Raw genomic sequence first — 22239 nt, forward strand, 5'->3', positions numbered from 1 at the left:
ATAGACAGAAAAAAATGTAAGAGAGAAAAAGAGAAGGTAACGCCTGGACAGTTTATCAATGACGTGGACACGTACTATAGTCGTATCTTGTACATTATGTTACATTCTTTTGGGGTGAACAAAAATACCGGTGTGTGCATTGTTGTTATACAGTCACCATGCATCATATTCCCCCTCTTTTATAGAAGTGAGGCATTGAAACATATAATCACATGTATAATCCCTATCCAAAATTTAAAGTAGTACCGCCCTGATGATCACACATACTAGCTCACGTTTTCTCCGAACTTGAACGTAATCGAATACACGTGAACTTTGCTTTACCCTGGCTCGGGGCGGTACGAGCACTGTATACAGTAGGCTGACGAAATATCCACCTCTCACCCTCACCTCAGCCGACCTTGTGATCGGCACAAGTTCACCACGTGTTCGGTACGGTGTACTTTACTCTGCCAGGAGCAGTAATGATGCAAGCTTTGCCAACCAGCCCACGTAACATACATTTTGTACGCACTAAGTACAACCTTCGTAACCCCGAAGCCCTAACAAGAAGCACTGTGCGATCGATTTTACCGTACATTTGTATAACTGCGTGGCTCCGGTTCATAGTTATAGTACGTAGAGCAAGAGTTGGGCAACAAGCCAAGGTTTCCGGGCCCAGCTGGCTCAATGCGGCTCAGAGCCAGGGTCTCCTGTGTAGCTGCAAGGTTGTCTGAGGCCAAGCGATGGCCAGTGTCAAGGTCGAATAAACTCTTCAACATCACAGCCAAACAGTTGATTAGTTTGGATTGGAGGTTTAACCGTTATCACTAGAAACAGTCCATATAGCCAACTTACCACACACACGCACACACTAGAAATTTACCTACAAGTACTTTTGTGTTGCTGGTTCCTGAATCCTTGCTTTCTTCGTAACAATGTATTCAGTTTTGTAACGTTACTTTTATTCCAGGACTTTAGTTCTTTTTTTCATACATTTCCCGCGCAAAAAAACTTCCTTCTTCCTTGTCGTCTGCATGTTTACATTTTAATACCTGGATTGATTAGAACTTTTCGCGCTCTTTTTTTCGCGCCTCGAGGCATGAGATAGCTTCTTTCGCGCCCTTTGCCCCCGTCACATGACGAGCGCGAGGGGTGGCTGTGCCCATATTTGGGGGGATTTTCCGCGGACTGTGACCAATGGTCACGAGGCGTGGTGTTTATCTTGACGTAGTTTGAATGGCGCCTTGACTACACCAGTGTGTTTCCCTTTGTTTAGCGGAGACACGTCATAACCAGCCCCTAGGTGGTTTCACCCCAGGGGAATTCAGGGAATTCCAGCCCAATTACTCAGGACGGCCTCTCATTGGTCAGTTCCTTATTATGGACTATTCCGATAGGGATGTCCTGAAAAAATTTATCAAAGAGTATAGTTTTATCGAACATTTGATGCAATATACATATCATTTCTTCATTAAAGTAAAATTTAAAGATATATGTAAGATATTTTACCTAAAAGTATCAATCTATATCGTTATTATGATACGGTATGACTTAGCTCGACTACAAACACCCCCTGTAAAATAGTAGTACAGTCTGCATTCTCTCAGCCGTCAATCATGCCGCCAGGCGACCGTGTTCTCGGCTTCTGATTGGTCTATTGAAATAGCCATTACGTCAGTCTGGATTTGAATAACACAGGATTTTTACACGCAACGGTCATTTGTAGATCACGCCACGTTACAGACAGGGTGTGATTCACATTCAAGCACCACTACAAGCCAGAAACTCGGTGTTTTGATCCATTTTGTTGCAGTTTCTGTACCCCATATTTATATTGTAAAGGACAAGATGGCTTCCGTCGACGCCCAGAGACTGATCGCCCTGTCCATCGGCAAGCTTCAGGCCTCCCGGTCGCAACGTGGCGGGATCGACTTGCATAAGAACCTCCTGGTGTCTCACGTACTGTACACGGCACGGACTGCGCTACTGACCGGAATGGTTCCCGAGTACTACCGCGCCGAAACTACAGCAGTCGAGAGCGACGTGGAAGAAGACGAGACCGTGGATTGTGGTCCCGAAACGGCGGAGGAAACCGTGCCAGTCGCCGCCGAGAGTACGGAGTGTGAGTCAGCGTTGCCGAGTGGGGAGGGCGAGGAGAAAGACCTTTGTACACTCACGCCGGTTGTTGACCTCGCCCAACCGCCGCTTACATCAGCGAGCGGAAACGTCGACTCGCGCCTCGACAGTGTAACCCTGGCCGACTCTGTGGACAAGGAGAATCTTTCCACCGAACAACAACAGAACGTGGCGACCTCCTTGCAGCCCGCTGTGCTCGGGGAAAGGTGCACGAACGTTCTTCCCACGGCCTCGTGCGACGAAAAGCGATCCTCGGCCGCGCCATGCTCCTGTTGTCGCAAGCGGAAGCAATCCGAAACCGAAGCCGCCTGTGACTCAATTTCCCCCAAGAAACGCAGAATCGAGAAACAGGAAACGGACTCAGATTCAACCGACTCGTGGGAAACAACAGAGGACATGTGTACGGACTCGCCCGTCTCCAGTCTCGTGAATATCTTCAACTCAGGATTTAAAGGACTTGTGCACAGCTCGATTGAACTAGAATCCGAGCCAACACCGCAGCAAGCTGTGCCGAGATCGGGACCAAACTCATCCAAACAAGGACTGCAGCAGTGTATGCAGGAAGTAGTCACGTCTATCGGGACACTAGCCAGACCGATTGTTGCATTCTAGACTCACGAACTTTCCTGAAATGACTGTAAATAGTACTGTTTTTGTACCACTTCCTTCATATCTACCGCCCTGAGCGCTGTTACGAAACAAAGGCAGATGTTTGTCGTAGCCATTCCACTGGCTTTGATACAATTTTCCTCAGCCACAGTAGCTACAAAATCACCTTACTGTCGAAACTTGGACACATTCGTACCAAAACAACATCTAGAGGAAGTCTATTTGTGCCAAATGTAGTGTAATAGAGGCGTGTTTTGACCTGCGTCATTGAAGATTGGATGGTGCTCGATTTTCCTTTGTCTGGTGATCTCGGTGACGTCAGGCGATCATGTATACAATTATGCAGGTCAGAGGAGATGGGGCCTCGTGGCTGGCAGACAACTCCAAATCACTGCAATCAAATTTCTATTTGTAGTTCGTTCCAGACAAAATTGCACCCTTTGAATCATGTATGTCGGCGCTCGGTCGCCCGAAGAAAATTACGTTATTACGCGTTTTGGTTCGCCCACGAAAAAAACGTTGTTTATTTGCGTTGTCGTGTTTAGAAGCGAGGACCCAATTTCCGCTAGCGTTTGATGCAAATGAAGTTGCATTGTCATGCATCGAGCAAGCAAGGGCGCTAGGCCGGGGGCCGGGTCGGGGATTTTTCCCGCCGGGGTTCCCCCTCTAGTTCCCAAACATCTGTGCGCCGAGATGTCTGTTTCTTCTGTTGTCTTACCGACACTACCTTATTTGGTATCAGGAATGTAGACTGACTGGCTGAGGAATTCCCGTGCAATAGCGGCAAAAAAGAACAGCTGTTTCAGGGCCAAAACTGTAAACACACAAAAAAGAAGAAAAGCTGCTAGCTTGATCTTTTGTAAATATTGTAGTCTAGGAAAAAAAACCTCGACAAGCCGTACAACTGCGTACTCCATTGGAGAGTACTTATGAAACTGTACATGTTTTTTTATCGTTAATTTATGCTGGAACCTGAGATGTGAGATTGTATGGCTCCAAGAGAACACTTGAGCCTGATATGTACATACTTGCAATGTGACTCGCTGTTGTTACGGTAACGCAGGTGATGCGTTGCCTTACGTCATGTTCTGGGAATAAAATTGTCCCATCGGATGATGACACATGAATACATTTGTGCGTGTGGTTTTTATGTGCATATTTAATGTCCTTTTCGCGCCCCGTAATTTGATACGCAATGACTTAACTCGGTCGGAATCACTGTCTGCTGATCTGTTTTGGTCTAGTTGGTACCTGAACTAGTTCACCAAACATACTAGTACACCCTAAGTTTGCTTTCTTACTATACTGAAATAGATATTACGATGGGCACAGTCGCGGCAAAAATGTTACCATTGAATAGTCTCCAAGCAGAGGTTTGGGTTTTGGCTTATTTTGGGTGTGTTTTTAGGCTTTTTTTATCGGGATTTATTTTTTTGCACTGGTACCGGTATCTTTTTAAACCTAAACTCAAACCTCTGCTTGGATAGTACCATTGAACAGATTTACAATAATACAATCTTCCATCAAAATATGAGTTGAAGATTGTCTAGTCTAAACACGTACTGTATTCTAGATTTTGTTATTTCGAAATTGTCTAAACAGACGAAAGTAACGTCAACACTTCAGGCAGCGACAGGAAACGTGTGTATAGAACAATGGAGCGGGGGCGCAGGTGGAAAGAGACTTAGGAACAGAAAAAAAAAATACGCCGCCAAATTCTCCAGAAATCCGCCTTTCCGCGGCGGTAAGCTACGCGAGACAAGACCTTGAACACGCGTCTGGCGATCTGCCAGTACCACACAAACACTGAGCGTTTCTAAGAAGAGGCGGTTTTTCGTAGCCACAAAAGGCTCGGGTTGGAAAGGCTCTGCCTCAGGCACGTACAGAAATATCCTCACTTGCCGAGGAAAACAGGAAGCAAGTGTGAATATTAAAACCTGTTTCAGAAAGGGGAAGGCCCCTCAAGCGCAGGCAAATTGCCCGAATCATGTTCCATGTACCTGCTACGATTAACTCCAAATAAGGCGAATAAAAAACACGGGGGATTTCGATCTAGAATCCCCAATAGGATAGATCTGTCACCTGCTATCAAAAAACAAAGCTGCGGAAAGTTCTCTGGAAATATTTTCACTTTCTCGGTAAACCTTCGGTGACAGGAAAATCCCTAAAGAAAAGCTATTTGATACCAAACTGCTACTGCAACTCGCCAGTAGTATTATAGTAGAATATACATATTTATATACTAGTACTGGTGTAGTCGAAACTAATAATACATGTAATAATTGAATTGAATTGTAATATAATTTTTTTATTGAGCAACATGGAAATTTACAGACACACAGTGGTGGGCAACTCAAGCAGGTTGCTAATCTTAGCCCCACCACTGACAAAGGAAGGTACATACTAGTAGCAAGGAGGTTTAACTCCATGCTAGTAGTATATATACAATGGTAAATATCATGGAATTGTAAATATTTTGTAACATGGAATTGTAAATATTTTGACTCCAGTGAACACTATCAGGAACAACTTTGGCCGTGAAGAAAGACATTGACGTTATTCTTGGACGTAACGCTACTACGTATATACACGTGAATAGATCCAGCGCAGCGATGTTTGTTTTAGGGAGAAACCTAATGAAAACTCCGGTCACACAAAACGTCCGTGAGGTCGTGAGATTGTTTGGTCTGACGTCACCAGGAAGCTAACCCGCGTCATACCCGTTCTCAATTCCCCCTCAACAGACATCAAACTATTTCCTGCACTCTATACCGGGCTAGTGAGTCATTGAATGTACATGGAGTACATGTCTATAATGTTTATACATGCATGCGCATACTAGCCTCTACCAAGCAACGCGGATGGCTGGAAAAAATAGTAGAAATTGGCCGAAATAAAGGGATAGTATACCAGAGAAGATCCCGGGCCATAGAAGATCTTCTATGGCCCGGGATCTTCTCTGTTATAGTATCCCTTTATTTCGGCCAATTTCTACTACTAGTATTTTTCCAGCGATCCGCGGTGCCTGGTAGAGGCTAAGCGCATACGGTGTTCATAAAAAATGTGTCCATATGTGTCTATATTCTCTGCTACTAGTGCTAGCTATAGTATCCATTCCTCAAAGTACAGAATGTATATATGTAGTTGAATATATTTTTAGAACATTATTCAGTTTTTTTCTCAGTAATTCGACACAGTGGCGGTGTGGGTTTTCCAAGAAAAAGGTCACTTTTGTTTGCCGATGGTTCTGCTAGGTTTACCGCCCGCGGCAGTGGATAATCCAATCTTATATAAATAAACCACAAATCGATTCTACAACCACAAAAACAACTCTGCATATTTATTATGAATCGAACTCCTATCATATTAAATCTGCGGAAATTCTCAGAAAATGTATACGGATGTGTAGAATGTGTCAGTCTCCCACTGCCTGCCCTTTTGCCCCCCTCCCCCACCGCCAGCGTGTGTACAAAAGGTTTTGTGGTGTTGACTAACCGGTATGGCAGGTATGCCAACACAAAACCGCAGTGTTCAGGGCATGACGCACTACAGACAACCGTATACACGGTGTACAGACACTTGTGTAACGTTTGAACGAACGTATATCGTTTGGTAAAACGCACAGCTATATTATTGTAATTTTTCCGCGCTTGTTTTTGATATGCAGGCGACCTAAATTTTGCCCGCCGCGCCATGAATTTTCATCAGAAATCTTAATAAGGGCGTTCCCCGTTCCACACACCTGAACCGGCTTACGCAAACCAAACAAATAGAACCGTTGCCCATGGCAACCAGGTAAATCTGTCTCTGCCTTCGTGACTTCAGAGCAGGGCGTTGGCCGTGTTAAAAATAGACCTGGTACCGACCGATCTGTATTGGTAATTTGAATTACATGCGTGGCAATGTTATGGCTCGTGCATCCATAGCAAAAGATCGCAGCGTTTTTGATACAGCATATTCCTGTATTTCACAACGTACTAATGGCATATTTAGGATATACATGATAATGGCAACGAAATATTCCGAAAAATGATACCGATTTCACGTTTTATCAAAAATGTGTTGTCGCTTTTTAATTTCCGATATGAATAATATCCGCTGGAAGGGTAAGTGGAATGCATCAGGGGATTGGATTTCTATACGGAATTTCAAAATGAGGAAGTGCGTAGTTGACCGTTATTACATTACACCTATCTGGCTGGGTGAAAACAGGAAGTCTTCTTATGATACAATTATCATATTGTCATTCGACTGCCACACAAAATCAAAATTAATTATAATGCAATATCATCGCTTTTTAAGAAAAGAAATGACTTAAAAATGGAAAGAAAAAACCGCATCAAGTTATTTGAAAGAGAGAGAATTTTATATCAAAGTACACTCAGCCATGATGGTAAAAAAATAACGAGAAGCACTACATTATATTCACCTTTATTGCCCACTAGAATAAGGGCATAATGGCCTTTTCATAAGGAAACAGGAAGTATGAGAAGAAGTCATCCTTCCGTCCGTCCTGCCTGGCGAGTATACTGGACCGATAAGAAAATATGAAGCATTACGTTGTGTTCACCTTTATTGCCCCCTAGAATAAGGACATATAACGGCCTTTTCATAAAGAAACAGGAAGTATGAGAAGAAGTCATCCTTCCGTCCGTCCTGCCTGGCGATTATATTGGCCTGATGCCACAGCGGAGCTTCCGGACTGATCAGGAGGAAATAAATTCATGCACGAGCCAAGGAGTAAGGCCGGAAGTCTGCATCATGGACCATGTTACATGAGCTCCAGCCATGCCAGCAGAGGCACGGAATTAGCTCCTTATTTGTCCCTCGAAGTAGGGAAATTTCAAGGTGACTTTTGTTTTGTTTAGTGAATAAGAACAACATTGGCGTTTCGCAGCAGAAATAATGTCTATGTAATGTATATTATAGCAGAACTAAGTATGTGATGATATACTAGTGTTAACCATGTCCTTAATATTCATTATTTTATGGCTTGACTGGGAACACGGTTTCTCATTGGAATAGATACGCAAACTTGAGAACATGCAGCCTTTTGCTAGTCTCCACCAGAAAACTGTGTGTGTTGATCATGAAAACATCAAGGAGTTTCCCTTCTTAACCCCATGAAAACATGTAGAAATTGGTAGAAATAGAGGAATACTTGAGAGGAAATACACTAGTTGTGCAGATATGTTACATAAAATGCGTGTCCCAAAAGCATGACCCAAGAAATGTGTTTCTTCTTTAATGAGTGAAAGACCTTTATTGTACGTTTGTGCTCTAACAAGCTAAGTACAGAATACATGAATAGACAAGGAAAAAGGATACAGCAATGACACTTAAACTATACATACTAATCTGTATGCGGTTTCTTGTGTGCCGACTCTTTCTGAGACCTGACATACAGCCAGAAAAAAAAGAATATGATAGGCCACACCGCCCCCCCCCCCGTAAGCCCACCTGAGTTGCACACATCATCAACCAATCATGTTAACAACCCGTGTCATGTCAAACACTCATCCAGTTCATCATACCACTTATGTGTGTCCATCCATACATGATGAGTGGAAGGGCCGTAAGATGATCAGTGTAATACGTGCACGGCGATATCGATGTGGTCGTTACGTGGGTTACTTCAAATGACACTGACGTCGACGTCGACGCACGGCTGCGTCAAACACGCCGGAAAAATCCGCCCACAACCGGAATCGTCGACTTAAAACGGGTTAATGTCGACCTCGCCCGCTCACATTGACATAGAACAGATTTGTTATGATTCGTTTTTAACAACATACTACTGTTCCCGTGACCACATCCGTGGGTCGGTAATAATATGATTATAATAAACATAATAAAGATTATACCATGCTCAGAGTCTTGTTCAACCATAATAATGATTCTCCGCCCACATATAATTTTCGGGAAATTTGTGTCACAAGATCTAGTTCGTACGTCACGGAAGCTTGGTATCTGATGTCCGAACATGTACTTGAATGTAGTGCAACATTTTTAAGTGTGAAAGAAGAGAGTCACGTAGACATGCTTGGTTCTATATAGGTTAGAACTATCCGCCTATAATCGGGAATGGTCTTAAAACGGGTTAACGTCGAGCTCGCCCGCTCACATTGACACTGCACAGATTTGTTATGATTCGTTTTTAACAACATACATGCTCCCGTGACCACATACGTGGGTCGGTAATATGGTATAAAGATTATATTTATTATATTCTCAGCGTCTTGTTCCATCCTAATAATCATTTTCCACCCACATATAATTTTCGGGAAACTTGTGTCACAAGATCTAGTTCGTACGTCACGGAAGCTTGGTATCTGATGTCAATACATGTACTTGAAAGTTGTGCAACATTTTTAAGTGTGAAAGAAGAGAGTCACGTAGACATGCATGGTTCTATATAGGTTAGAACTATCTGCCTATACAACCGGAATGGTCGACTTAAAACGGGTTAACGCCGACCGCTCACATTGACACTGCACAGATTTGTTATGATTCGTTTTTAACAACATACTACTGTTCCCGTGACCACATCCGTGGGTCCGTAATATGGTATACAGATTATATTAATATCATTCCCAGCGTCTTGTTCCATCCTAATACTAGTAATTATTCTCCGCCCACATATAATTTTCGGGAAACTTGTGTCACAAGATCTAGTTCGTACGTCACGGAAGCTTGGTATTTGATGTCAATATTTGAACGCAGTGCAACGTGTTCAAGTGTGAAAGTTGCAAGTCACGTAGACATGGGTGTTTATTACTCTCCAAGCAGAGGTTTGGGTTTTGGCCCGTTTATAGGCTTTTTATGTCGGGCTTTCTTTTTTGGACTGGAATCTTTTTTACGCCAACCAAAAAAAAAAAAAAGAAAGAAAAGAAAAAAAAAAGATTCCAGAGCATAAAAGAAATCTCGATAAAAAAAAGCCTAAAACACGCCTAAATCATGCCCCAAACCCAAACCTCTGCTTGGAGAGTAGGTCTTTATAACGGTTAGAGTTACTAGTATACGCGGCTTGATATCATATTTTGACAAACGTCATGGCAAGGTATACGTAGCAGATTACAGAGCAAAATGGCTGTGGCTATCACAAACATAGCTGACAAAGGTCATTATTTCATTCTTATAAGTAAAATCTGGATTTGTTTACAGTCACTGACGTAGCGAGCGGTGTTAGTAGCCGTGCGGTCATTCACCTACGCGTAGCTACCCGCCCTCCCACCGTTATAGATAATAGCATGTGCATATTCAAGGACGCACGGAATTGTACTGGTATTGGAAAACTGTTTGCGCCTCTCGCGCATCTCAAAGTCAGAGCGTGCGTTTTCAAGGCCATTACATACGTAGGTCTATACAGGCAGCGGCGAAGCACAGTGTGGGAGTTGAAAATTGCCTATGTGATTTGCGTAGGGCTATAGATCTATGAACACATAGACGTTTTGGTGATTCTCTCACCATATTTAGTTTACGGAATTTTTTTTACACCCCTTGCTTTTTTGCACCCATTTACTATGATGTGAATCTTGAACCAGTGGCTAGAGAGACGTAAAAATGCTAGCCTCTACCAGGCTTCGGGAGGCGGCTGGAAAGAGTAGAAATATTTGCATGGCAAAATAGAGAGATAACATGCCGGGGGAGTTGCTCCGCTTTAAGTGTACAGTTCGGGAGCGGCAAACTGTACTCTTCTAGCGGACCAACTCCCCCGGCACTTTATCTCTCTGTATTTGGCCAATTTCTACCCTTTCCAGCCGCCTCCCGAATTAAAATGAAGCCTGGTAGAGGCCACAAAATGCGGGCCCAAACAGACGTAAATTACTGAGCTCGATCCGAACCCTACATCTGCTTGGTCCATGCACCCACAGTCGTGCTGAAATAAATATTCTAATTCAATTAAACGTCTCATATAAACAATGACGCAAGTAGACAAATTAAATGCGTAAATGGCTCTTACAAAACATCGCCCTACTTAGAAACAGTCGAATATTCCACGCATTTCTTTGTATAATTTAGGGATGAGAAACATTGCTTTCCCTGGCACAGTATTGCACCCTTCTGATATTCTAATGTAATCATATACATCTGATTCGCTCCGACACATGTTTTCAGCCACACGTTGCCATGACGATCGTACTTAGCGTCGCTAAAAATAGCAACCGTTTTGTGTTCAGAGATCACGACGCTAGTGGTAAAGCAATCAGCTCCAGAAATAGCCTATTTCCCGCAAACGTTTTGTACTCCTGCCAGAAATTGACTACGTGTACAGTACTTGTAATTCAAACCTGAAATGGTGTCAGACCGGCACCCTATATGCAAGTGTAAGGTTTATATTTAGCTCTCTATAGATAGTGTTGTTACATAATCATAGCGTTACTACTTTGAAGTTCAAGGATACATATTGTGCTGCCACTATTTTGGGTTACTAGTATTCTGGTTGCAGTCATGGTGTCTCGTCGCATTTTTTCTTCGTTGTGTACTTGTCTATAGCTAGTAAATGAGAGAGATGACAGCATATATATGTATTTCTATTATCAATGTTATCAACCCTTGTAATATACATATAGTAATTTAATAAGGTAGGTTTCCAACTACTTATCCAATCAGAAGGAATTACGAAGTATAAGTGGTAATTGTTATTAATTATAGAGTAACTTGGACCACCAGAGTGCTATCATATCGTATCATGAGACGAAAGGATGCCTAGTAGACATGGTAGAAACGCCACGAATCTTTCTTTTCATTGGAAGAAGCCATTTCCTCAGATCATTCAGCGATAGACCTGCGCTCGTAGCGGTATCAACGCCATCTAGTGATTGTTTTATGAAACGCAGTTATGATGTCATAAACATTGCACAACAGGGACGTGAAATTACACCATAAAGTGTGCGCAATAACAGTCTTTCTACTGAACTATGCTGTCGGGGTGAGCCGTGGCCTAGCGGGCTTCTCCTCTGAGCCGAAAGCAGATCGGAACTACCCACGTCTGTTCACGGGTTCGAATCCCGTGGACTGTGGGTGCCTGCTAGGCTAACTCGACACTCATCCTTTTGCCATCGCAGTTTTTTTTTCATCATGACGTTGCCATGGATGATATTTTTACTTTGGAATTTTCTTTTTTTTTGATAGATAACTTTTATCTATTTCTTCACAATTAGTAATAAAGAGATAGAAATGAAGAAATAAAATAGCAATCATATTGAAAGTTAAATCATTAACTGCTGTACGATAATTTGGGTAAAGATCTTCTTTATCACCTGTATAAGATTTTATTTTGGCTGGCGCAGTTCAGTTTGATGGTGCTGTATTGAATCAAACCACGTGTCAAAAGCGACATCTGGCGGACAAAGTGTGTACGTCAGCTTTGTACCCGAGGTATTGCACAAGCAGGGGAATTGTTGCGTGTAGTGGCTGGTAAATAATAAAAGCAGTATTGCAACATGTATTTATCGGGTGAGCCGTGGCCTAGCGGGCTTCTCCTCTGAGCCGAAAGCAGATCGGAACTACCCACGTCTGTTCACGGGTTCGATTCCCGTGGACTGTGGGTGCCTGCTAGGCTAACTCGACACTCATCCTTTTGCCATCGGATTTTTTTCCATACCTTGGTGATCGGCATTTACTTTGGATTTTTCATTGCTTTTTTAAAAAATCGATAACGTTTATCTATTTCTTCATAAAGAGACAGAAAAGAAGACATAAAATGGCGACCGTATATTGTCATTTAAATCATTTGACTGCTGTACAATAATCTGATTGAAGATCTTCTTTAGCACCCCAAGAAAAGCATCAGCATAACGTCTGAAACATGGACTGTATAAGACTTTATTTTATTTTGGCTGACGCAGTTCAGTTTGATGGTGCTGTAATAAATCAAACCACATGTCAAAAGCGACACTTGGCGTACAAGGTGTGTACGACAGCTTTGTACCCGAGGTATTGCACAAGCAGGAGAATTGTTGCGTGTAGTGGCTGGTCAATAATAAAAGCAGTATTACAGCATGTGTTTATCGGGTGAGCCGTGGCCTAGCGGGCCCTAGCGGGCCTTTCCTCTGAGCCGAAAGCAGATCGGAACTACCCACGTCTGTTCACGGGTTCGAATCCCGTGGACTGTGGGTGCCTGCTAGGCTAACTCGACACTCATCCTTTTGCAATTGGAGTTTTTTTCATGTCGTTGCCATGGATGATCGGCGTTTACTTTGGACTTTTCATTATTTTTTCACGTCGACAACTTTTACCTATTTCTACATAAAGTGATAGAAATGAAGAGATAAAACAGCGACCATATTGTCAGTAAAATAATTTGACTGCTGTACAATAATCTGATTGAAGATATTCTTTGGCACTCCAAGAAAAGCGTCAACATTACATTTTAAACATGGACTGAATAAGATTTTATTTTGGCTGACGCATTCATTGGTGCAGGAATGAATCAAACACATGTCAGAAGCGACATCTGGCGGGCAAAGTGTGTACGTCAACTTAGTACCCGAGGTATTGCACAAGCATAAGGATTGTTGCGTGTAGTGGCCGGTCAATAATAAGAGCAGTATTACAGTATGTGATTATCGGGTGAGCCGTGGCCTAGCGGGCTTCTCCTCTGAGCCAAAAGCAGATTCGGAACTACCCACGCCTGTTCACGGGTTCGATTCCCGTGGACTGTGGGTGCCTGCTAGGCTAACTCGACACTCATCCTTTTGCCTCTTTTTTTGTTTTTTTTTTTATCCCGAGGTGTGATAGAAATCCCGTCATCTTAAAACTGTGTTACGTATGTCATGATGTAGTTTATTTTGGATATGTTTGTATTTAATGTTAAAGTTAACGTTAACGTTAACGTTAGGTCAAAATGTACTACCTTCGATAAGTTTTAAAACAGTTTTGTCTAATTTGGACGTTCATGAAAACTAAATGTATCGATATCAGACAACTAAGCTGCAAGGTTCTGACGATTCTTCAAAGAGGAAGTCATCAGTCTTTAATTGCGCCCAAATCAGAAAGAATCGCTTGATTATGACGCGACGATATGTATTAGTCTAATTTACTGCAGTTTCTTATCGGCCGCTAGTCGGCGCTTCCGATAGGCCGCTGACATTTGGACTATCAATCATTTCCCAGACGTCCTTGCAACAAAGATGGAGAGAGTAGACTAGTTCGGAAGATTGTGGAATTTTGTGAAATATTTCCGAAATTCTTCAACACGCTTCGACTAGAAGACATCGGTAGGTACATTCTCTCTTTTTCTTACTATTGCGTCCGCCCTCACCGCCGATTGCCATGTTTTAGCTCGGTGGCACAGAGGGAACATTCGACGCGAAAAGTATTTTCGTCCGCTCCGAAGTGGGGAGGGGGGCAGTGATCAAAACATTACCTAACTTGGATCAGGCACCCTTATAATATCGGCCGTTTCATCTGTGTTTGATAGTTGACACAACATGAATTGATAACCGCATATGGTGTAGCGAGGTAGAAAATAAAGATTTGGCGTAAACATTTGAATTTTTATAGAGAATAGAATGAGTGAAGGAATGAAGGAACAAAGGAATGAATGAATCATATGACCACTTTCCCTGCACTGAGAAACATGATCAAGTCACATTCTCAAACTCCGAAGGACTTCCCAAATCTCTTATTTATATCGAGATGACCTCTTCCATATATGGGCATTCACCTGTCACCCATGTTGGGTGCAGACAGCCTGAAGCAGTTTGATTGACATTGTTACCATGGAAACAAACCACAGGGGGCGGGGCTAGGACAGCTGACGGGGAAGCGCCATTCCTCATGTGGAATCCCAAAATAGGAATCTTCTGATTTTTCACACCAGGACGACACTGGGTCATTCCGTCTGTAGCCAAGGATTGGTTTAGTTTTTGTTAGGACAAACTGGACAAGGAAAAAAACAGGGTAGGAAAAAATCTTCATACTCATGGATATTTAACATTTTCAATGGTAATGTACATTTCTGAATACAGTATGCAAGATTTCTGAATTGTATGGATATATCATGCTTTAAAAACATGCCCAAACATGCCCAATGATGCCTTGCATTAAACAAGGGTAGCTGTCAATATTTGTACATGTATGCACTTCATATGTTTGTCCAGGAAACACAGACAGGATAATGTGCAAAACTTCTACCTCAGATTTTAAAGTGATATTATGTAAGATGCTTGGCCCAAAACTGTAAATATAAGTAATGAAAATTTTCTCATCTAGATTGTCATTTTCAACTTTCAACAATTTAGCGTCACTATTTCACTTTTCCAGTGCGGCGCAACGACGTTGATCTTTTACTCCCCAAATGTCATTATGAACCCTGCAGATAGGCTTAAGTTATAGCACAAGAAAATGTGTAAAACAATGATGTTTATAATATTGAAAATCTTACATAATATCACTTTAAGAAACATAACTCTGTTTTCCCCAGACGATGCCCAACACCATGATGACATGGCCGCCAGCGGAGGTGGACCTGTGGCTCTCCCTCCCCGACAGTATCCTCCTCCACGTCTTCTCCTTCTTAAACTCTAAGGAAGTCGCCAAGGCGGGAATCACCTCCAAGAAATGGCACCGCGTCTCGCAAGACGACCTCCTGTGGAAGGACCTGCTGTACTCGGAGTTCTCCGTGTCCAGAACGATCCCCATGGCGCCGCTCAAAACGTCGTGGCGGTCAGAGTTCCGTAGACTACATTTCTTATCGCCGGTGGCTCTGACAGAGACGCTGAAGGAACACACAGACCAGGTCTTACATGTCAGCTTCTCACATAATGGCAAAATGTTCGCTTCAAGCTCCAAGGACGGTTTTATTAAGGTAAGCCATTGTTTTTCCCCAACTGAAAAATACAGTTGATGTGCATTTGCGATAAGTAATTGGTTACGTAGCTGTCTTACTGTTATGGCTCCTTTGTTTTTGAAAAATGGAAGAGAGACTGAATAGATAATTTTTTTCAGTGAGTGAGTGTAATAATAAATGGACTCGAAGCTTAATTGCTGGCTCAATGCTTTAAAATCAAAGATTTTACAATGTCTATAAACCTTGCTCTCTTAGCACGTCCAGTTTGGCTCAAGCACAATGGTCTGACCTTGGGAAAACAGATGCTGTTTCCGTCCTATTCATGTCCTTTTAACCTGTAACCTTGGAGCGGCCTTTGGCTTTGTTTTGAGACAATTAAGTAAGGCGACTAAGGCCACAGTAAATTTTTATGGATGACATCCTCTGTGGACTCATTCAAAGTCTTAATGTAAGAGCAAAAACAACAACAACAAAATGCCTAGAACATAGAGGCCATAAATGCTGTAAGTTAACAATTATCAAAGTGAAAAACATGGTATATATCACAACTAGCAAGTCTTTTATTCCTTTTTCCTATTCCTCAAAGAAGTGCATAAATGGACATTACTGTGGTAGTCTTAAGTTTCATTACAAAGGCTACCTCACTAATGTCACTTATAAAAGTACACAAACGTTGAGTTCTTTGTTATGTGGTACAGGTATGGACAGTGTCCTGGCCATGTCAGGTGAAGTACAGTGCAGACATGAAGAAACACAAGTGGAAGTACACCCAGTTCTCCCAGTTCAACAGTCTGGACACCCTCCTGCTGGTGTCAGGGGTTCACTTCGGTCCTCACAGCACGTCTGGAGAGATCGCTGTCTTCTCTTTACAAGGTAGATTCCTTTTTATGTCATACCTGGGCCGCGATAACGCTTGATATGTGTGTCCCGGCCCATGCGATAACTAGCGGTACAGCCAGGCGTTCTATTTGGTTATTAGTATCACGTGGGCTCCCAAGTGTTCCATAGAATAATTGAAATGCATTTCGCCTGAGCCACGTGCGACTTAAAAGTCTGACATATCGCTATCTTTGCTTCACTTTTAAGTATTTATTTGTGGTCACCTGAATGTTTATATGATGTGTTTGGGTCAGACGAGTTCATGTTGCGAGTTCATGTTGCAAGCGCAAACATTTTTGGCTTTTGATTCAGCTTACAAATTACTACATACATGTAGTACTACATTAAAAATGACATGGCTTATTGCCCTGAAATCACTTTGAATGACTTCAGAAGTCTAACACATGGCTATCCCTGCCTCTAAGTATATATTGAATGTTGATATGTTGTTTGTTCTGTCAGATGAGTTCATGTTACAAGCGCGTGTGTTGAACAAGCCGTACGACATTTTCGGCACGTGGTTGGACGACTCGTACCTGCTGTCAGGAAACCTGCACTGGCTGGGAGACTCCACATGTTCCGTCCTGTGGCTCAACAAGGCCACGCAGGAGGTCGACTCAGAACAGGTACGTAGCTCCTGTCTTCTAATCTCCACCAGACTAACAACAATGTCGTTCAGTGTAATATAGCCAGCTGCCACCCTGCTGCATGCCTGTTACGTGAAGGGCGGTTATGCCGGCTATACAGATACATAACAACGACAAGGGTTCAAAAACAGTAAAATTTAGCCAAATAGGAGGAATAATTGGCCAAGGGAGTAGAGTTCATTTGCCAGTGTGCAAGGGGGAAATGAAACCTTAGCTGTGGACCCACTCCTCTGGCCAGGTGGGCCCTATTTCCTTAAGAATTTTCTCCAAATCCCCTTAGTAAGAGGCCTGGTGGAGGCTACCCGTGTTCTGTTTCATACAGGCTTAACAAGTAGAGAATGAAGTTCGAAACAAATACACAAATGTAGAAATTAAAGGAGTTTTTTTTGGTGCTGCTTCTTGTAACACAACCATGTCATTCTCCCCAGGTGTCCGTTGTGATGCGACTCTTCAGGTTCCGTAACTTTAACTCCAGCACGATACGGATGGTGACAGTCGCCGACTGCAGCCGCTTCCTGACTGACGCAGACCCGACCGTGAACACCCACTGGCCCGTGACGGGCGCCTGCCAGCCCATATCGGAGGAGGAAACCTCTTCTGGCAGCGCGGAGGCCGTGAACGCCGGGGCTGGCCAATCAGAAGAAAGTGCAATAAGACATCAGTGTGGGACTAGTGATGGGGACATGGGGGCAGGGTGCACGTGTGGAGGGGGGGTGTCTAACACGGACTTTGTCGGTGACGTCGCCACGCTGAGCAAGGGAAGTGGGGACGGAACTGCTGCTGAGAGTGATACAGACTTAACAGACAGTAAGGATGACAGCGTCATTCCACTCACTAAAAAACAATCAAATCTTAACCTAGCCACAAGTACCACAAGCCAAGAACAATCCCATGATGCAATGCAAGACGATGACACTCGCGATGGCGGTGAAAATGTTGGACCACACGTTTGGGAACAGTACAGGGCAGCTGAAACTTCCCATGGTGCAACTGCAGAGCCTTCCCATGAGTCATCTGCAGGGTCTTCTCATGATGCAACTGCAGGGCCTGCCCATGATACAACTGTGGAGCCTTCCCATGATTCAACTGCTGGGCCGTCCCATGATGCAACTGCAGGACCTTCCCATGATGCAACTGCAGGGCCCTCCCATGATGCAACTGCTGGACCTTCCCATGATGCAACTGCAGCAGGACCTTCCCATGAATCAACTGCAAGGTCTTCTTCTACTTCTCATGACTCGTTTGCGATGGGCCCTGACGATCTGTTTTATAATTACTACTATGATGAGGAGAGCGATGAGATGTGGGTGGATTATGACTACCTCCCGCACCAGGAGCTCCTGCCGCGCGCCTCGTACTACACATCCCCGCAGAAGGACAGCCCCACGCAGAGAGGGAAGGAGGGCGGGAGAAGTCAGAACAGTTTTTCCAGCGGCGCCAGCCACAGTGGAGAGCACAGCGAGCTCCTGGCCTCGTACGATAACATCGACGTGGCATACAGAGACCACGGCGGGCGGCCGTCAGCGAGCGATAAGTACCTCATCTTCACAACAGGCAGCGAGACTTACACACCTCACCAGATAGGTATGGGCTGCCTTTCTTCAAATAGTGTTCCTACAATTGTGCTAAATGTCTTGAGCTACTAGTATTTGACTTTCTACCGGTATGCTATGGAAGCTCTCAGGACATTTAAACTGTGGATATCTGCCTTCTCAATCAGTCAATGCAACCAGAAAGGATTAAGGCTAGCTGCAGTGCCTTTTCTTTACTCTGACCTAAATAAAGATAACTTACTTTACTATGTAATCATCTGTTATTGTAGATTGACATATCATTTTTTATGTATGTTTATCTTTATCAACCCCCAGTCAGACTAAGTGTTTCTTAGTTTAGCTCAGTAGATTAAAATTCCTATCAAATGTCCTAAAATACTTCCTTAAAACTGTGTCCCTGTGTGTGTTTGTAGGCATTAAGAGAATCTGTCCCCAACAGAAGATATGCTTGGAAATTATTCTTTTCATACTTCTTGTGTCCTATAAAACTTCATTAAAATTGTGTCCTTGTGTGTGTTTGTCTAGGCATTAAGAGGATCTGTCCCCAACAGAAGATGTGCTTGGAAATTATTCTTTTCATACATGATCCCTATGATCTTGTATCCGTTCATTAAAACAGTTTCCTGTTTGTGTTTATAGGCATTAAGAGGATCCGCCCCCAGCAGAAGGTGATGAAGGACCCGAAGACTCTGCTACAGGAGAACGCGCTGCACGGCTTCCACGGGATGGACGGACAGGACCTGGTGGAGTTTGACAGCGTGGACCAGATCATCGAGTTACACGGGCACATCATCGGCATGGGGCTGTCTCCTGATCACAGGTGTGCATGGGGCTTCTTATCCATTATCACTCTCAGCATTTAAAGTAGCTGAGAATAAGTCAAGTACTGGTACTTTTCTGTATTGAAAAGTTGTACACACCCAAGTGTATCTGTATTTTAGCTCCCATGGCTCTTTTATCCACTATTTGTGGAGAGAATGAAAGAGATTGCAGCTAAAATAGGTTGTACATGTACACAGCCTAATGGTAAGTCTCCAGCTTGTTTTGCTCAGAATGTCGGACCAAACTACAAAAATTTGGATACAGGTATGTGTAGTCTCAACACAGATGAATGTTCCTTCTAATTTGCATTTTTCCATCAGCCACTTTGTCTTTTTTTTCCCCCTCAGATACCTGTTTGTAAACAGTCGTTCCTGGCCGGAGGGTTACACGATCAGAGAACCGTTAGAGCCTCCACCAATAGCAGAGCAGATTGAGATGCACGTGTTTGATCTGACCACCATGAGTCGTGTGGACAGGATATACACCAGTCACAAGGCCAAGACTCCCAACGACGAATGTTTCTTCATCTTCCTGGACGTTGCCAATGAATTTGTTGCAAGGTTTGTTTGACTAATCAACTGGTGGACGTACCAAGTACTAATGCCTAATACCAGCTCAGAAAAGAACAAGAAATGCTAGTAGTCATGCCTTCATGTACCAGAGTTATCAACCAAGAACCAAAATTCATTCTTTTCTATAACTATATATATGTATATCACAGAGTGGAACTCGCTGTCACCAAGTACAGTAAGAGCATTATCATTAGACAGCTTTAAACAATGTTTACATGTTCAAGGGTTAGGTGTATCAAGTTGTTCAGTGTAATGTAGCGGTAATGTAAAGTTTTCCCCCTTTTTTGTATGTTGTACAGTGGAGCAGAAGACCACAATGGCTACATCTGGGACCGTCATTACAACACACTTCTCGCCAAACTGCCGCACACGGACGTGGTGAACTCCGTCGCCTTCAACCCGCAGGATCCCGAGATGCTGATCACCGCGAGCGACGATTTCACACTGAAAGTCTGGCGGTCGCGTCGGAAACAGCACGAACATAACGAAAAGCAAGATACGCTGAAAACACCAAATTAGTAGGAGCTGGAAAAGCAAGGAAAATTTTGTGCTATGTATTTGTTGCAGCCTGCAAAATGCAATATTTTGGTCCTCTGCATTGCTTGTGGAACTGTCTGTTTTGCCAAAAATTGTACATTTGTAATTAGTTGTCTGGTATCACTGTAGATATTGACAATTACCTTCACTGCTGAAAAAAGCTTCAATATAAAGAAAGGTTTTGATATTTAAATTAAAGCTAGAATACTTCTCCTATATACTTCAACAGTATTGTGTTTGTGCATGTCTTGTCTTGGGTTAGAGGTTGTTATAATTCAAGTTTGGGTTGACTATTGAAGGATGTTTGTTATATATGGTGGAGAATAGCCATGGATAACAGTAATGTTTCAACACTTGAATCAATGCAAATGTACTTACTAATATTATTTATTTCCGTACTTCTCTGTTCTTTGTTGACTGGCTTTTGTAAGCTGTTGTTACTAAACATCACAACAACTCAGTAGGTCTTAGACAAATCAGTTTTATTTTTGCTTGTTCCCCTCAAGTTCTCTTAGTAGAAAAAAAAAAGGAATTCAAAGGCACACTACACTACCTTTCCAAAGGTACTTGGTTTACAAATAAATCAGCTTAAAATGTTGCACTTAATTCTTTGTAAATATAATTTGATTCAGAGCTATCTATTACTGGGGCTATACAATTTTGCATATGTTTCTTTATTGTAGGAAAATATAATATTTGACTTGACTCTAACTGTTGCAGGGTAATGTATTACATTACATTGTTACAGCAAGGAAATATGACGACTTTTTTCATTAACCCTTTCTACTCTATGAATGCTTCAGGGTATCACATTTGTTCTGGTTCCAGGGTGAATTAGACTGAGGAGGGTTAAATATGGTTGAGGTGAAATGGATGATTTGGCAATGGCTACTCGATTGATTTTGTTTTTATTTATTCCCCAAAGAGACCTAAGTTGAATTTTAGACACTGAATCTCATAAAAAATCTCATCAAGTTTTATTTTGATTCTAATATTTCACCAATGAAAACAGTGTTATTTGTCAAATCCAGTTGTATTTTATTGAATGTTTACTTATTTCTTGATTTATCACAATATGTACATTGATGTATATGCATGATAATAATCTCTAAGAAATAAAGACACCTTCAAATGATACCATAGCACTTGTTACGACTTTTTCCTCTAAGACATTTGCAGTATACGCATTTCACTTTTCTTCTTTCATTTCCATAAAGTACAACATACACAATTCTACGATAGCAAGGACCAACGTCACACTACAATCTACATTACTAAACTTCCTATTTATGTTTTCCTTTGTAGCCTTTCATTTACATACACGTGTTGTTCAACTTAACATATATACATATAGCACCTTGTATACATAGTGCCTCAAAAATACATGTATTGGACACACATAAAGGTTATTATTTCATGTGTTGCGCTGCATTTCCTATAAAATACTTAATATACATATATAACTATATTTGCCAAACCAAGTGTTTGTTATAACACACCACTACATGTACATGTAAGTTTGTATTTACTTCAAGTTATGTAACACTCTCAATTCACAATTGGTTGAAATGCAATTCCCAGATTGGGTCACACAGTGTATTTAGACTATTTCTTATTTTTGGTGATAAATTCCTAAATTAATGTAATTTCAATGGTGTATAGATTTGAACCTATTGTACTATGTACCTAACCTTATATCTTCCTCA

General features: G+C 42.4%; 2 protein-coding genes across 4 annotated transcripts; both read left to right on the plus strand.

The window, feature by feature from the left end:
* Nucleotides 1-1691: 1691 nt before the first annotated feature.
* LOC109484573 (immediate early response gene 5-like protein) lies at nucleotides 1692-3854 on the plus strand. Its single transcript, XM_019787895.1, has one exon. It carries the CDS (start codon nucleotides 1831-1833, stop codon nucleotides 2728-2730), a length of 900 nt encoding a protein of 299 aa, XP_019643454.1. The 5' UTR covers nucleotides 1692-1830; the 3' UTR covers nucleotides 2731-3854.
* Nucleotides 3855-13830: 9976 nt separating this feature from the next.
* LOC109484506 (F-box/WD repeat-containing protein 5-like) lies at nucleotides 13831-21688 on the plus strand. 3 transcript variants are annotated; one of them, XM_019787799.1, is made up of 9 exons: nucleotides 13831-13949; nucleotides 15158-15541; nucleotides 16222-16396; nucleotides 16865-17028; nucleotides 17478-18033; nucleotides 18082-18633; nucleotides 19242-19422; nucleotides 19772-19984; nucleotides 20296-21688. In XM_019787799.1, the coding sequence occupies exons 2-9, from the start codon at nucleotides 15161-15163 to the stop codon at nucleotides 20513-20515; spliced, it is 2442 nt and encodes an 813-aa protein (XP_019643358.1). In that variant the 5' UTR covers nucleotides 13831-13949; nucleotides 15158-15160; the 3' UTR covers nucleotides 20516-21688. The 3 variants fall into 3 exon arrangements, with proteins under 3 accessions (XP_019643358.1, XP_019643356.1, XP_019643357.1); XM_019787797.1 differs by having other exon boundaries at nucleotides 17478-18633; XM_019787798.1 differs by lacking the exon at nucleotides 13831-13949 and adding an exon at nucleotides 14492-14634 and having other exon boundaries at nucleotides 17478-18633.
* The last annotated feature ends 551 nt before the right edge of the window (nucleotides 21689-22239 follow it).

This window comes from Branchiostoma belcheri, unplaced genomic scaffold (assembly GCF_001625305.1).
Source record: "Branchiostoma belcheri isolate BF01 breed outbred unplaced genomic scaffold, Haploidv18h27 scaffold7, whole genome shotgun sequence".
Taxonomy (NCBI): Eukaryota; Metazoa; Chordata; class Leptocardii; order Amphioxiformes; family Branchiostomatidae; genus Branchiostoma; species Branchiostoma belcheri.